General features: G+C 45.8%; 1 protein-coding gene across 2 annotated transcripts in view; it reads left to right on the top strand.

Annotated features, from left to right (window-relative positions):
- The window catches only part of SHROOM4 (shroom family member 4), a 135,542-nt gene that overhangs the window by 74,228 nt on the left and 44,655 nt on the right, over positions 1-16,659 (top strand). Inside the window, exons 1-3 of one of the 2 annotated variants that reach the window (XM_040265987.1) lie at positions 5,813-6,242; positions 10,802-10,936; positions 13,241-15,728. In XM_040265987.1, coding sequence (XP_040121921.1) covers positions 10,881-10,936; positions 13,241-15,728 — 2,544 coding nt within the window. In that variant the 5' untranslated portion in view covers positions 5,813-6,242; positions 10,802-10,880. Of the gene's footprint in view, positions 1-5,812; positions 6,243-10,801; positions 10,937-13,240; positions 15,729-16,659 lie in introns of those variants that run through there. The other variant, XM_040265986.1, reaches the window with a different exon arrangement.

The following is a 16,659-nucleotide window of genomic DNA, read 5'->3' as shown; positions in this document are numbered from 1 at the left end:
TTAGGTCTTTAACCCATTTTGAGTTTATCTTTATGTATGATGTTAGAAGGTGTTCTGATTTCATTCTTTTACATGTAGGTGTCCAGTTTTCCCAGCACCATTTATGGGAGAGGCTGTCTTTGCCCCATTGTATATTCTTGCCTCCTTTGTCAAAAATAAGGTGCCCATAGGTGCATGGGTTTATTTCTGGGCTTTCTATCTTGTTCCATTGGTCTATATTTCTGTTTTTGTGCCAGTACCATGTTGTCTTGATGACTGTAGCTTTGTAATTTAATCTGAACTCAGAAAGGTTGATTCCTCCAGCTCTGTTCTTCTTTTTCAAGACTGCTTTGGCTATTCAGGATCTTTTGTGTTTCCATATGAATTGTGAAATTTTTGATCTACTTCTGAGAAAAATGCCATTGGTAATTTGATAGGGATCACATTGAATCTGTAGATTGTGTTTGGTAGTATAGTCATTTTTACAATATTGATTCTTTCTACCCAGGAACATGGAATATCTCTCCATCTGTTTTTGTCATCTTTGATTTCTTTCATCAGTGTCTTATAATTTTCTGTGTACAGTTCTTTTGTCTCCTTAGGTAAGTTTATTCCTAGATATTTAATTCTTTTTGTTGCAATGGTGAATGAGATTGATTCCTTAATTTTTCTTTCTGTTTTATTGTTAGTATATAGAATAGTTACATAGGTATTTTTATTCATCCCCTGGTGATGATGGTTTAGTTGCTAAGTCATATCCAACTGTTGCAACCCCATGGACTATAGCCCACCAGGCTCCTCCATCCATGGGATTCTCTAGGCAAGGATACTAGAGTGGGTTGGCATTTCCTTCTCCAGGGAATCGTCCCAACCCAGGGATTGAACCCATGTTTCCTGCATTACAGGCAGGTTCTTTACTGTCTGAGCCACCAGGGAAGCCCCATATTGACCTCCCTACCACACTATAAATTTCTTGAGCTCAGGAATCATATCTTCTTCATTTTGGCATGTTTCATAATACCTCTCCAAGCACCTTAAATGTAGATAGGAGTTCCATAAATGCTTGAATAAAAGAATGATAAAGACTGCTAACTTTTTTTTTAAGAACTACTAATGACTCAGTTTCGGGAATGAATTCTGTGCTAAGAAGTTACAGATGCCAGGCAACTCTGATGACATGACTTCTTCTTTATCCCTCACTCTCCACATCCAATCCATCAATGAATATTGTCAACTCTACCTCCAAGATATCTGTAATCAAACCTCTCTTCTCTACCCCTACTACTTCCTCCCTAGAACAAATCACCATTATCTCTTACCTATAAAAGCCCTTTTAAATTGGTTCCCTCACTTCTACTCCTGCCCTGCCTAAATTTAATAGCCTAATGAGATCTTTGTAAAACTTAGATCATTGTCACCTACTTAACAATCTCCAGTAGCCTATTTCCCACTACACTGGAAATAAAACACAAACTTCCTACCTTGACCTTGAAAACTCTGTGATCTGGCCTTCACACTTCCCCAGCCTCATGTCCCTGTACTATCTACCTTGCTCACCATGTTCCAGCTCTGCTGAGCACTGATCCTCATTGTCATGTTTTCTCAAAGCAGAATGAGTAGGTTCTCTTGGTTCTATTGAGGTTCTCACTGTTACTGGACATTGTCTTTGGGCTTCATGCATTTAGTAGTGGAGATGATTTAGGGAGTGGCCAGAAGCAATTCTAAAGGTTTTTGAGACTTGACTTTGGGCAAAATCTTTGTGGAGTTCATCATTTTCCTGAAAATTGGTACTCTAATACTGAGTTTGAGCTGAAGGAGATATTTGGCTTAAAAGGAAAAGAAAGGAAATCTTGTATTATTCCTGCAGTCATTCCCAAGGGACGCTATGGTATTACTGATAGAAACTAAGGCTGGAGGACAAACATCTTCCACCTTCTTTATCACTCTGGGTGTTGGTTTAGGAAATTGAGCATCATAGCAGAAGCTGACTCAATAGATGGTATTCTGTGAACCTGTCGTCATTTTCCCTGTGTGCTCATATGAAGTCACCCTCAGCCCTCTGGTGTTACACCCTTAGCTTTTATATATACAGGGAAGAGAAAAAAACTCTCTTTCATTATTCAGATTCTTGACTTGCTCCCCTTGCTCCTAGAAGCTGTGAAATATGCACCATCCACCTCCTTGCCTTTGGGATCATTGACAAGAAACAGTCTATGATGGGTATGTTTTATCTGCCTCTACATAGATATGTAAACTAGAATATGCTTCATAGCCAAGTCTGAAAGAGAATTCTAAGTACTGTGTTTCTAAACTACTAAGCATTTTTCTAGCCCCTAATATTTGCAGAGCTCTCCCACTTCTTTCATATGGTTGCCTCGCTCCAACCTCCTTTAGAAAAATTGGTGTCCCCGTGTTTTAAAGATTCTAATGTGAAAAAATGGAGAAATAAAAGCAGAAAGTCAAGTGTAAAGGCCCTAACCAAATGAGGGTATTACTCTTTACTTTCATACTTGGAAAGCCAAAAGACACCCCTGGACACACATCACAGCATTTGAGGGAGTCTTTACTCCCAACCCAGCATTCCCTTCCTTTCTTATTCACTACCCTGGGCTTCTTTTTAGCCTTGAATGGATCCTGAGGTAGAGGGTAGAGAGGCGGGGGATTCAGCAGATTTATATGAAAGAACTTGACCTGGCTATTCCAAGAGGAGAGGGGAAGTAGAAGTGGGGAAAGTGGAAAGGCAGAACTGGATACCAAAAGTCCCCTCTACATAAAGTACCTATATCTCAGATGACCAAAATTATAGCTCCTCAACTGACAAGAAAGATCTTGTCTTAAAGTTCTCTTTAAACTCATACATATGTATATATATACACATATACATAGATATACACATACTTACCCATACATGCACATGCATACATGCATACTTACCCATACATACACTTTCACACATTTACATACATATACATGTTCCTCCTTGGTTGGGTCTGTATAAGGAAGGTCTCCAGATCAGCAGGGTCCTCCAGCTAACAGTGTGAGGGTGTGAGGAGGCCTTCAAAGATCTGTATCCCTTCATGGTGATCAAGCGGCTTTTGCCTCCTTCTGTCAGATAAACAAGCCATGCATCCTGTGGACAAAATAGGCTTCCCTTCCTGCTAGCAGGCCAGAATGAGTTTGAATTCCTTCATGTGGGGCAGGTAGAATGTGCTGGTAGGGGCGGAGGAGGCTGGAAGAGCCATAGAAAGTAAACAGAGCTAATCAAGGACACCATTTTGTGCTTCTCCTTATCTAAAGACTTTCAGAAGAGGAAAGAACCTGCAGTAGGTTATGACCCAGACCTCAGGCTAAGCATAACCCCAAGCAAGAGGGGCCATATTTTCCTTCTTGCCCTAGGTTGGATCAGAGCCACGGTTCTCTTTTTGCTTACCCCCTGCCTTCCTCCCTCTAAGTAGTTCTTGAGGAGTCTTCTGGGAGCTAGGCTCAGAGACCAGTAGTTCTGTTGGAAGGTATTGAGGTGACAGCCCTCTAGAAGAGCTAAAGAGTGACTCCTAAAATTGGTCCACTTCCCTCCCCTCACCTCTCACAACAGCCTTTACAAGGGAGCCTTTCTGACAGGTCTGTCATTTCCACCTGCATGTGCCTACCCTCCTTGCTCCAGGCCAAGTTCTTATCTTCTGAGTGCTTGGAAAAGACACAGTCGTCTTTACCGTCCCCTGAACAGAGGAGGTGATGCTTGCTCATGTTGTCTGGAACTTAGCTCTGCTAAGTGAGAAGTTACCCCCTTTATCCCAACCCCATCTTCAAGTCTCTCCTTTCTAAATCCCAAACTGGCCAAACTGCTCAAATTCCTCTCTTATCATCCTCTCCACAAGGATTTCTTGAGTATATACTCCCTGTGTCCACCTGTCCATCATATCACCTCTTCTGGTGACTACCCAACTCTCATACTCCAATCCTGCCTCCCTACCTAAGGCAATCCCCAAAACATGCTTGCACCTCTAGTCAAAACTTCCTCAACCCATCTGACCACTGACAGGGCCAGGCTGCTATCACATTTGTTATTCTTTATTTCGTTAGGAAATGGAGGTCAGGGAAGCATTTTTATGGACTGAGTTACAGAGTGGAAGGAGAAAGGCACTTGGTGACCAGATTTGGGAAGGCTAGGTACCCAGGCCTGAGTAATGGGATTAGAAGCGACTGTTTATTCTGATGCTGTTTCAGAGCAGGGGTTATTCCCTAGTGTTGTGCTATTGCTAAAGGTACTGTATTCCCTAGTGTATTGTCAGAATGTGGTTATTACACCAGCAGCATCACCATCACTCTAGAGCTTCTTAGAAAGTCAGAATCTGGAGCCTACTCTAGATCTACTGAATCAAAATCTGATTCAAGATGGCCAGGTGATTAGTCTGGCCACTGAAGTTTGAGAAGTGCTACTCTAGAGAGTTAGGCTTGACTTTTGAACCTTCTCTTAATTAGTCCTCTTGCATTCTTCATTTGGCTTGAAGAAATTCTTTTTCTTGCCACTAATAGTACCTTATCCATTATTATTTGGGGTCAAGGATGATATTAATAATGGATATCATTTACTGAATGCCTTTTGTGTGCCAGGCATACATTGAAGATGAGGAAATTGAGTCTCTGTGGCATGCCCAAAGCCAAACAATTAGTGTGTTGAAAAGCTGAATCTCCAACCCAGATCTGCAGGCATACTAAATCCCCAAACTCCCACCTTACAGGACTTCTTATACCAAAGGAGGGTCTGTAGGCTTACTTGGATGGCACCTGCCTTTTGTAGGCACATGTAAACAAAAGTCCTTTTAAACTTCCCCAGGAGGTCCAGAGGCAGAGCAGGGAAGGGGCCACCTGGCATGGTTTCCCCCAGAGAGGAAGGGCCCTGGGATATTTCTTGGTCTGAGGAAGCTCACATAAGCTCTCTCAGGGGCCAGAAATGGCTGAAATTGGGACCAGAGGCCAAAGGAAACTGGCCTGGAGTATTATGAAGGGAAAAATCCCGACTCTGAATCCCCAAGAAGAATTAAATTCTGATACTTGAGCTTGGGCTTAGGGTATATAATAAACTTCTATGGGGCTGCTCTGGGTCCTGGCTGTTGCATAGGTCAGTGAGACATCATGGGGCTGGGGACTGTCACCTCAGAGTGTGCCATATAGTTGGAGAGGTTGTTTGTGACAATGGGCTTTAATGTTTTATTTTGCAGAGAGGAAACAGAAGCCCAGACAGGGGGAGTAAATTGCCAGAGGTCAGAGTAAAGTCATGGCAGAGGCAGGGATGCTGACTCCAAGCAGCACTGTTTTGGAGTTGGAGTCTCTGGTGTGAAATGCAGTTTCCTCTGGGTCTGCTCAGATGCCCATAGGATGGACAGACTCTGAAAATACGGTTCAGACTGGTTTGTGAATCTTTTTGTCTCAACAGGATATTCATTCTGGGAGATCTCTAGGTTCCTTGCCCCCGGCTATGTAAAACCAGCTGTAGTGCTATGCTACTTGCTTTGCTGGACCTGGAGGCTGCTGGCCTGGCTGATCTGGGTTTTCCTTTTCTGGGGCTCAGAGGACCTGCGGAGATGGCTGGGTGGAGTCAACCCAGTCCAGGAAGCACAGGAATTCTTTTAAGTGTATGTGTCTGGGGTATTTTTCTCTCTCACTTGCGTGTATTTAAAAAAAAATTTTTTAGACACCCACTTTATCTTTCCCAAACATCATTTCCTTGCTCCTTTCCTGAGTTCTAGCAGTGGCTGGGGGCCCAGCTTCCTTATTGGCCTCTGAGCTATGTAAGGGGGTGGGCCAGAGCTCAGAGGAGGCTGGAGTAGGGAACAGGAGGGCTGTTTGTGCTGCTGGAACTGCCTTTCATTCTTCCCTTTGCCACCAGGGTGCTGGCTACTTTCCGGAGCAGCGTCTTCATTCCTATCCAGCTCTTGACACTGGCCCTCATTCCCTAAGGTGGTGGCCTCCTCTAGGCCCAGCCAGGCTGATGGCCATAGCTTGCCTTCGGTGCTACTCCTTTCTGTTCTTGGAATTGGGACCTGACTGTGCCTGAGCCCCTTGGAGCACACTCGAGGGCTTGGGCTGATGGTCCCTTCTCTCACGAGGTTTTAAAGGAATGCAAATGAGTCTCAACTAAGGGAGGATCCAGCCTGCAGAACGAAGCCCCAGGGGCTGGCTGGAGGGGTTGTTGTGGACCGTCTGAGCTGGCTGGATACCTAGCCCTCTCCTAAGCTATCTCCCCATCCTGGGCAACTTCCATGGTAGGTACTACTGGTAGCCATGGCCATCATGGCTGCTGCCCTTCTCCCCCCTTCTGCTTTCTTTCTTCAATATCCCTTTCTTTTTACTTCCTAAGAAAGGAATTTGGGGGTAATGAATGATGTGTGTGTGTGCTCAGTCATGTCCTACTCTGCAATCCCATGGACCATAGCCTGCCAGGCTCCTCTGTCCATGGAATTTCCCAGGCAAGAATACCAAAGTAGGTTGCCATTTCCTACTCCAGAGGATCTTCCTGACCCAGGGATTGAACCCACGTCTCCTGCATCTCCTGTGCTGGCAGGCAAATTCTTTATCACTTGTACCACCTGGGAAGCCCCAATGAATGATGATGTGTTTCATAGTAGGAGACTGTTGCCTCTATAGCTAGATTGGTGGTTGGCATTTTATTTTACCTCTTTGCTTATTTCTTCTCATCCTCCTTCCCCACTGCCTAAGGAGGGAATGGTTTAAACTTTAGGACTACCGAGACTTTCCTTTTCTGACTGCTTCTTGAGGGAATGCCTAGGAGAAGGCTCAGGTATATAAGCTCTTTAAGATAGATACCTCTTTGGGGAGGTGGGGGCATGTGGTATCCTAACAAGGGTTGGAGGACCAGAGCCTCGTTCTCAGCTGCTGGTTACTAGCTGTGTGTTCTTGGCAAAGCAGTTCGGCTCTCTGTGTCTCTGTTTCCGCATCCCATAAAGGGGGCATAATAATGGTGCTTACTGATAAGGTTTGAGTGAGGATTGAATCAGCTAATGCATGCAAAGTGCTCAGTGCCAGGTACATCTTAAGTGTCCAGTAAATGGTCCCTGTTATTTTTTTCAAGTTAATAGTCTATTAGGCACTATGCTGAGTGATTTCACACGTGGGACTGCATTTAATCCAGACTTTAAATCATGAGTGAGATTTGTTGATTGTCTCCATTTTACCGGTAAAGAATTACAACTCAGAGAATGACTGTGCCTCCAGTCACACAGCTAGGATTAGAATATGAGTGTGGACTCACTCCAAATCTAGGGCTCTTTAGGAATAATAATAGACCAAGTATTAGACCCTATAGATGGTTTCCTTTCCTTTCCCAATCTAGGATTAGAAGGCTCCTGTTCTGACTGCCGTTCTTGCACTGGGGTTTTCCTCCCTGTAGTGTGTGCTTTTCTCTCAGTGTTCTCAAAGCCTCCACTTTCTTGCTTCTATCTCCTTTAAGGTTGTTTCCCACTCCTGGAGAAATTCTAGAGCGAGTAGGAGGCTTTGTAAGCAACCTTTCAAAGTATGGCAAGGGTGATGCTAGTGGAACCCTGACAGTGGATGGGTAAATCTGAGTGGAAGGACTCTTGAACTATCAAGAAGGCTAAGTCTGAGCCGACAATGCTTATTACAGTACCCTCTCCTTATTGACCATATGCTATACATCAGTATGTGTCCCAGAAGCTTTGAGAATGTTCTGCCTCATCCCCATAGTAACATAACCAGATAAGGATTATTGGGTTTTTTTTTTCTGATAATAAAACTGAAGCTCAGATCGGTTAAGTGACTTATACAGAATCACACATCCAAAGTGGTAGAGTTAGGCTTTGAACCTAGTAGATCTGACTCTTTTGTCTTTGTTTTATCACCTTTGGGCTTGATATAGTTCACAGGATGAGACTAATGTACATGAAATGATGATGATTAATATCAAACATTATTTTTCATGGGCTAAATTGTGGGGACTAGATTACTAAGGACAAGCTCCATGGAGTAGACATTACTTGAGCAGTACCTTGAAGAAGAGGTGGGACTTAGAGTACCAAAATTGGAGGGGGCATTCCAGGCAGAGGGAACAGTCACAGTCATAACTGAAACTCTGTTCTAGGCAGTTGACAAGCATTGTATCATTTGAACATTACAACCCCATTAATTAGGTACTATCATCACCATCTTACTGTCATGGCAGCTAGATCTCTAAGAAGTAAAGGCACCTGTCTAAACAACAGAGCTTGTAAGTGGTGGAGCTGGGATTTTAACCAATGTCCAATTCCAGGGCCTGTGTTAGATTCTACTAGAACACCAAAAGCAAATGCACAAAGCTGGTTGCAGAGTGTGATTGGAGCAGAGACATGAGAGGTTAGGTTGGGTGGGTAAAGATAGCTTAGAAAGGGCTTTGAAAGTCAGGTCCAACCAGTGAAGATTCTTGAATAGGAGAGTACCACAATCCAATTGGTATTTGACATATGGTCTAAAAGTAGTGACTGGAGGTAAAACCAGGTGAGACTGGCTGCCAGACTAACACAGTATTTTGGTCACAAAATGTTAAAGGCCTGGACTAGAATAGGAGCTGTGGGTGACAGGTTCTGTGGAGAAGTATGGTTATGTAGAATAGTCTCAAGTGAGAATGGTTTGGGTATGGGGAGAGAGAGAAAGAGGCCAAGCCAAAGAGATATTGTAAAAGAAGATTCAGTAGAACTCTATAAGGGATTGGATGGTTGGGAAAAAGGTGGTATCAAGGCTGACTGCCCACATTTTAAACCCTGGACTCAGAACTTCAAAAATGCTGGATATGGAAGAAGAGCCCCAAATAAGAGAGGTGCCCAGTTCTCCATGTATCTTCAGTGCCTGGAACTGTGCTACATAGTTAGATACACATGGTATGTGGTATCTACTAGTACATAGTACTTCTATGAGATGCTTTATAAATAGTTGTTAATGGATGACTCCTGGGTAACAGCCACTGGAGAGATTTCTAGCAACATGGTTTTGTGTGTGAAACTCTGGAGCAGGCACATTCCCCCAAGATCTTCTAGTGCCTTCAGCCTCCCTGCTGGCACTCTGAAATCCGTAATAGAACAGTGGTTGAATATGTGGCCCTCACTTCTTCTCCTTCCCACAAATTTTCACTGCTGCAGCTGATCTGTGGCTCTGGTTCTTGACCTTTGGCAGGCATCTTCCACTGCCCTTCCTTTTATATCTCCTCCTCTGTGTCTGGCCTGTTACCACTCAACACATGTTTTCCCCAGCAAGGCCATTTTCCTCAGGACTACTTTTTCAGGCCTTAGTCCTCTAGAGCTCTTCCCTGCTGGGATTTTCTGTATTTCTGCCAGGATAAGGGGCATTCCCCACGAATATGGATTCAGCTCTAGTCTCTCTACTGCTGCTCCTGTGAGGTAGAGAGCTGATTTATCCCACTCTATAACAAGCATGTTGAAAACCAGGGGCCTTATCTTAGTCAACTCTGCTTCGTTGCTGGCTAGTATGGAACCTGCCACAGTAATTGAATGAAAAAATTAGTAAATAAACTATCATCTGTTTATCTCTCTGTCCTCTCCTTTATTTATCATCTGTTTCTCTTACTCTATCATCTTGTTCTCTGTCACCCATTTCTCCCTATATAGTTCCCTGTACTCTTTCTCAGACTTCTCCATTTCTGTCATTTGTTTATATCTGTACCATCTCTTCCCTCTTATCTCTGTCATCTACATGCCCATCTGATATCTGTCTTTCTCTCCTTGTTTCTTCTCCTCTCCTCACTTCTCCTTCTCTGTCCTCTCCTCTCTTCTCCCTTCCCTTCTCCTCTCCTTCCTTCCCTCTCTCTCTTCTTCCCCCTGCCCTCTTCCTTTTCCCCCCTCTTATTCTTCTCCTCCCCACTTTCTCTCCCTCTCTCATATCAATCATCTCTTTACCCTCTGGCACTATCTGTGCCCCACACATGTTCCCCACTTGCAAGGGTGGCTTCTATTCATGTGAAATATACCAGAGCACAGGGATGGGTCCTGTAGAAGCCTGTCAGTGCAAGAGTTGTGGCTGCAGAGTCCTGCACCAGACACGTACTGTGGTTGCATCCAGGGCCTTGGCCTCAGACCTGTTTCTCTTTAGTCACCCCTGCCCTGAAAGCCAGTCTTCCCTGTTAGCCTAGTACCATGCCATCTATCACGTTGTTCTGTTCTCCCTGGCTGAAATGGGGGTTTCTTGCCAAACCTCTACCTACAAACTTAGCAGCCTCACCTCTGTGGCCATCTTGTCCTTCCCTCTCTCAGTGCCTTTACCAGTAAGTTCTCAGGAACAAAGCCTATGCTTGATTGATCTCTGTATCCCGAGAGGTATGCACCATATCAAATTGAATGAGCCCAAAACTGGAGAATTGGCAGTCAGTTGGTGTTGACTTGTTCAAACTTCTCAATGATTTACCTGTTCCTTTCTTAAAGAAAAATGGGAAGATTGGCTACATTTTTTCTCAGAGAAAACTTAGAATGGGCACACTGTTCACTGAGCAACAGTACTCACATATTCCACAGATATTTATTGAGCATCTACTATGCATCTGGCATTGCTGCATATGCTTGGGACATACCCATGACCAAAAGAGCCCTATGACTCTCAAATTCTGTATGTCCATGGATTGTCTTTGGGGTGAAGGAGATTTGAGTTCTGGGAGCTGAGAGGGTAGCTGCTAAGATTCCTACACCAGTTCCTTGCAAGATGTGCTACTTCATTTAAGGGAAAGAGGGGGTGGGGGCGGAAGCTGCCTGGGAAGTGATTTCAGCTCTGGTTCCCTAAGTTGACTTCCTGTCCTTTTTTGCTGTAGGAGAAACGCCCCTGTCAGTAGGCCGCACTCATGGCATGTGGCCAAGCTGCTGGAGGGATGCCCTGAAGCGGCCACCACCATGCATTTCCCTTCTGAAGCCTTCAGCTTGTCCTGGCATTCCGGCTGCAACACGAGGTGAGTCTGGAACCTTCCCTTCAAAACAGGCTGGAGGCTAGACCACCCGGCCACTCAGGAGTGCTCTAGTCCCCATTGGAGGCTATAGAGCCCAGAGTGCTATCCTGGAAAATGAAGGGGGGTGGGGCAGTCCAGAGGACCTGGCTTCCCATCGTCATCTATTGCTAACTCTCTGTGACTTTGGGACAGTCCCTTTCCTTTTAGAAAATGTTTCCTTGAAATATTTCACATGGCTTGCAAAACACCTCTCTTTCCTGTTCTTCACCTTATTTCCTTTGCAATCTCTTTCCCTGGCTCCCCCATCATCCTAGTCTGTGTTGTCGGTGACCCCGGGACTGGGTTCTGATCCTCTTCTCTAGCTATAGTGACTCACAGTGACCTCATCTAGTGTTTCTCATCCAACTCTGTCACAAAACCAAAGCCTTCAGAATGGGGACCTCCCTGAATAACAGGGTCCACATGCAATAAGGATCTCTCAATTTAGGGAGCTACCCAGCAAATGCAGAGAACTTTTTAAGCAAGCCCAGAGCCAGCAAAGCTGCTAGCTTAAGCTGCCTTTTCCCTTCCACAGCAAGATCTTCCCTCCGAGAAGGATTTCTTTTGATGAGGCTCAGGGAAGCTAAGGGTTGAGTTTGCCCTGACTCGGTATCTTTATTTGATATCAGAAGCCAGGGGCTCAGGGCAGAGGCAGGGACAGTTTTGTTCTGAAAGGATACACAGAAACACATTCTGAGCTTGGCTTCTGTTTAAGTGGGGGTGTGGCTGTTTTCAGCAGGAAGGGTGGTGGGGTGGATAGCAAATCTCCCTGCCAACAAGGAATTGATGGATTCTTAGCCCAGAGGTCAAGTAAGCGGAGTGGCTAAGAGGCAAGGCAGTGAGCAGGAATTAGGAGAGGCTGACCTGGGGGATCTTGTCGGTGCCTGCCACTGCTCAGCTCTGGCGGTCGGAACTGTGGCCTTTCTGAGCTGCCTGCAACCTCTGGGGTTCTAGTGACAGGGAGTTACTGGTATGATTTGACTCAGTTTGGCTTTGTGTGTGGGAAATTGTACTTAAAATTCAAGATTGTATTTGATCCTAGTTCCGTCATTGGTCTCCCAAGTTTGGCTTTGCTGTAGGGGATGAGGGCAGCCTGGGTGGGCAGGGGCCACTATAATGTCAGTAGTCATAATAGAGGGGATGCTGATAACAATATTCATGAAAACAACAATCAAGAGAGGTGCTACTCTCAACCAGGTGTTGAACCCTCACTAGGCGCCTAGAGCTTCACTTTTATTATCTGATTTCACCCGCAAAGCAACCCTCTGGTACAGATGCCACTATCATTTCCATTTAACAGACAGTGTAGCAGAAGAGCCAGGACATTAGACTCACAGAGGCCTGGGTTCAAATTCCAGCTCTGCTTCTTTAGCAGCTATATGAGCTTGTCATTTTACTTTCCCTCTCCAAGCTTCGGTTTTCTCATTTGTCAAGTGGAGATAATAATCTCTCCCCTTCAGTTTGAAACGAGACATTAGAAAGTGTCTGACACATCATAGGTCCTCAGTAAACAGTGAGGAATACTATTATCAAGAAAAGAACAGGGGAATGCTAAAACTGTGGCCCTGTCTGGGCTGTGAACTAGAGTTGGGTAATGTTGAGAAAATTACTCCCTCACAATCACTTCCCTTTGTAGGGCTTGCTTGACACCAGTGGTTCTCGAAAGTGTGGTCCCTGAACCAACAGCTGTAGCATCACCCAGAAAACTGTCAGAAGTAAAAATTCTCAGGATCCACCCAGACCTAAAACTCTGGGCATGAGGCCTAGTCACTTGTGTTTCATTGAACCCTCTGGATGATTCTGATGCATGCTCAAATTTGAAAACCACTGATTTACAAAATAGGCTGACTGAAATTAAATCAGCCCTTTAGGGCCCCTCTCAAATGCTAATAGTTAGTGCTTGTTTCTCCAAGCAGAGCGCAGAGAGCTGGCTCCCAGGAGACAGCAAAAGGCCAGAAGCAATTCTAGACTCACTTAAGGCAGAGAAAGAGAGGACTACCCCTAGTGGAGTTCTCACACTGCTAGTCTTTGAATCTTGCCCTATTCTTCTTCCACATATCGTCTTGTCTCCTATTTTACTACATTTCCGTGGCATCCCCAGCGTCCTTCTCATCCCATTTCCCTTCCTTCCTCTTTTGCCTTATCTCCCTCTCCCTTGTGGCATGGGCGCCTCTGGGTTGTCTTGCCTTCTCCCGTGGTAGGGATGGCCAAGGTGGGAAAGTAATCTAGTGACGTGGCTAACTAACCGGTGTGTCCTGTGTCTTGCAGTGACGTGTGTGTGCAGTGGTGTCCACTCTCCCGGCACTGCAGCACTGAGAAAAGCAGCTCCATTGGCAGTATGGAGAGCCTGGAGCAACCAGGCCAAGCCACCTATGAGGGCCATCTCTTGCCCATTGACCAGAGCACATACCCCAACCAGCGTGACTCAGCCTATAGCTCCTTCTCAGCCAGCTCAAATGCCTCTGACTGTGCCCTTTCCCTCAGGCCAGAGGAGTCAGCCTCTGTGGACTGTATCATGCAAGGCCCAGGGCCAACTAAAGCCCCTAATGGTCGCCCTAATGTGGTTGAGACCTCAGGAGGTGGCTGTCGCACCAGTGGGGGTCACCTGACTGCTAGCTCCCAGATGTCATCCTGTCCACAGGAGGTCTCCCACTCAGAGCCTGCCAAGGCTGCCAGGGGTCCCCCTCAACCTCCAGTGAGGCGAGACAGTCTTCAGGCCTCCAGAGCCCAACTCTTCAATGGAGAGCAGTGCAGGGCTTCTGAGCTTATAGATTCCTTGCAACAGAAGGAGAAACCTAGCTTGGAGACCATGCTATCCCCAAGGAACCCTAATAGGTTCTGCTGCCTCAGCGGGCAAGACCAAGTGACAAATGAGGGCCATCAGATCTGTGAGCTCAGCCAACCTCCTGAATCTAGCCAGAAGGGCTCTGAGCATCTACTGATGGAGGCCTCAGCCAAAGCTGTTGGAGTCCCAAAAGCATATGACAAAACTTCCAGCAAAGGTTCCAGCCCACTCAACCAGGCTTCAGCAGAGCTAGCTAAGACTTCTTCTTTTGGCAGCTCTCCACACCTCACAGGACCCACAGGGCATCGCCATAGTGCCCCTGAACAGCTGCTAGTGTCCCACTTGCAGCGTGTGCACCTCGATACTAGGGATTGCAAGGGGACAGAGCTCCAAGCTGGGCAGGATGGGCAGGAGTGGACTGTATCCCCTTTGCACATGCACAGTAGCCACACAAGCAAGAAAAGCCCATGTGCCCCTGCAGGAGGAACCCAGGACCAGCCGAGCAAAGAGAGAAAGACCAAGCCAGTGGATGATAGACCTCTGGGTTCAGGTCATCAGAGCCCAAGCAGTTCCCCACATGGAGAGGCTGATGGACACCATCCAGAAAGAGGTTTCCAGGATCCAAACAGAGCAAGCAGAGCTGACAGTGAACTGGTCAGCCAGCAGTCCTCTGGCTCCCTTGCTCAACAAACCAGGGACTGTTCTCCAACCTCTCAAGTAGCTGGCAGCACAGAGGCAACTGAGGAAGGGGACAGTGAGCCCAAGGAGTGTGGCCGGGTGGGCAGTAAGCGAAATGGAGGGTACCGGGGCCGCTCGATCCAAAACCGGCGGAAGAGTGAACGTTTTGCTACCAATCTACGTAATGAAATTCAGAGGAGGAAGGCCCAGCTCCAGAAAGGCAAGAGTCCCTTGTCACAGCTGTGTTACACCAAGGAGCCAGTGGAAGAGACCGAGGAGACCCTGGAGAGTTCTCCACTTCCTTCCTCTAACTCAGCCCTTCTATCTTCGTATAAAAAACCACCAAGCCCCAGAGACAAGCTCTTCAACAAGAGCATGATACTCAGGGCTAGGTCTTCAGAGTGCCTCAGTCAAGCCCCTGAGGGTCAAGAATCTAGGATTGGCTTGGAGGGACGAGTGAGTCCTGGCCAGAGATCGGGCCAGTCCTCTTTGAGCCAAAACACCTGGTGGAAAGCATCTGACCCATCCTCGTCAGACTCTGAAAAAGCCAACGTTCACCATGGAGTCTGTGGAGGTCGCTGGAGATGGTCACCAGAGCACAGCCTGCAGCCACATGTGGCACTAGCCATGGAAGGCCCTTCCAACCCAGGGGACAAAGAAGTGAAAGCGTCTACTGTCCAAGCTGGGGAGGAAGCCATCCTCTTGCCCTTTGCAGACAGAAGAAAGTTCTTTGAAGAGAGTAGCAAATCCTTATCTACATCTCATTTGCCAGGTTTAACCACTCATAACAAGGCTTTTACCCAGAGACCAAAACCTATTGACCAAAGCTTTCAGCCAATGAGCTCCAGCTATAGAGAATTGAGGCGCCATCCCATGGACCAATCATATCACTCCACAGACCAACCCTATCATGCCACAGACCAATCATATCATTCCATATCACCCCTTCAGTCAGAAACTCCCACTTACACAGAATGTTTTGCAAGCAAAGGTCTAGAACAATCCATGTGCTGTAAGCCACTACACTGTGGTGATTTTGATTACCACAGAACATGCTCTTACTCCTGCAATGTCCAGGGAGCTGTAGTCCATGACCCTTGCATTTACTGTTCTGGGGAAATCTGTCCTGCTTTGCGAAAGAGAAATATGATTCCAAACTGCTACAATTGCCGGTGCCACCATCACCAGTGCATCCGGTGTTCAGCTTGCTGTCATAATCCCCAGCATGGTACCCTCGAGGACAGCAGCTTGAAACCTGGCAACACTTGGAAACCCAGGAAGCCAACAGTGCAGGTAAGGACTTGGTTCTTGGATGGATGAGCTTCATTATTCTCTTTGCCAGGAGAAAGCTAGGTAAATAATTTGAAATATAACAATCATAATGCCTCAAAATTATATAGTGCTGGGTCCACCAGCTGGTATCTTACTAACTTTGGACAAGAAATCATCATTTTTATAGATAGAATAAAATAACTTTGCTTCACAAAACCAATAGAAATGGGCTTTATATCCTGACTGTATAATTGGTATCAGAGTGACCTTTTGCAAGTCATCCAACCACCAAGAGTTGCAGTTATGTGATTTTTTTTAAAGGGAAAAAGAATTTTTACCTCATCAAATGGCCAGTGCTAAATAAAGTCTTATTACCTCATCTTTAAATAGGAGGCAAATAATGGCTGCCTTATGAATTAGTTGGATGGATCAAATGAGTTTGTGTAACATAGAGTGGCAGGCCCAGTACCTGATACAAAACAGCATGTACAGTAAGTCCCCTACATACAAATGAATTCCACTCTGAGAGTGTGTTCATAAGTCCACCCAAGTTAGCCTAGGTACCTAACTAACGCAATCAGCTATATAGTATTGCACTGTAATAGGTTTATAATGCTTTTCACACAAATAACACATAAAAAAAACAAAAAAATAAACATTTTTAATCTTACAGGTCAGTCAGTACCTTGAAAAGTACAGGAGTACAGTACAAGAGCTGGCATACAGGGGCTGGCATCGAGTGGACAGGCAAGAGTTACTGACTGGAGGTGGCAGAGGAGGTGGGAGATGGCAGAGCTGAAGGATCGTCAGCAATAGGAGACGGAGGGCAAGCTATAATTTCACTCATGCCTGACGATGATGGCACAGGTTCTGGTTCCTTGCTGGATTCAATTCTATCTACCATCTTGAAAAAAACAGTCCAGTGATGTCTAGGTAGTAGCTCTTTTATTTT

Source organism: Oryx dammah, unplaced genomic scaffold, assembly GCF_014754425.2.
Source record: "Oryx dammah isolate SB20612 unplaced genomic scaffold, SCBI_Odam_1.1 HiC_scaffold_23, whole genome shotgun sequence".
In the NCBI taxonomy this organism is placed as follows: domain Eukaryota; kingdom Metazoa; phylum Chordata; class Mammalia; order Artiodactyla; family Bovidae; genus Oryx; species Oryx dammah.
The sequence above is the reverse complement of the archived record's forward strand: the minus strand, read 5'-3'. Positions and strand labels throughout refer to the sequence as shown.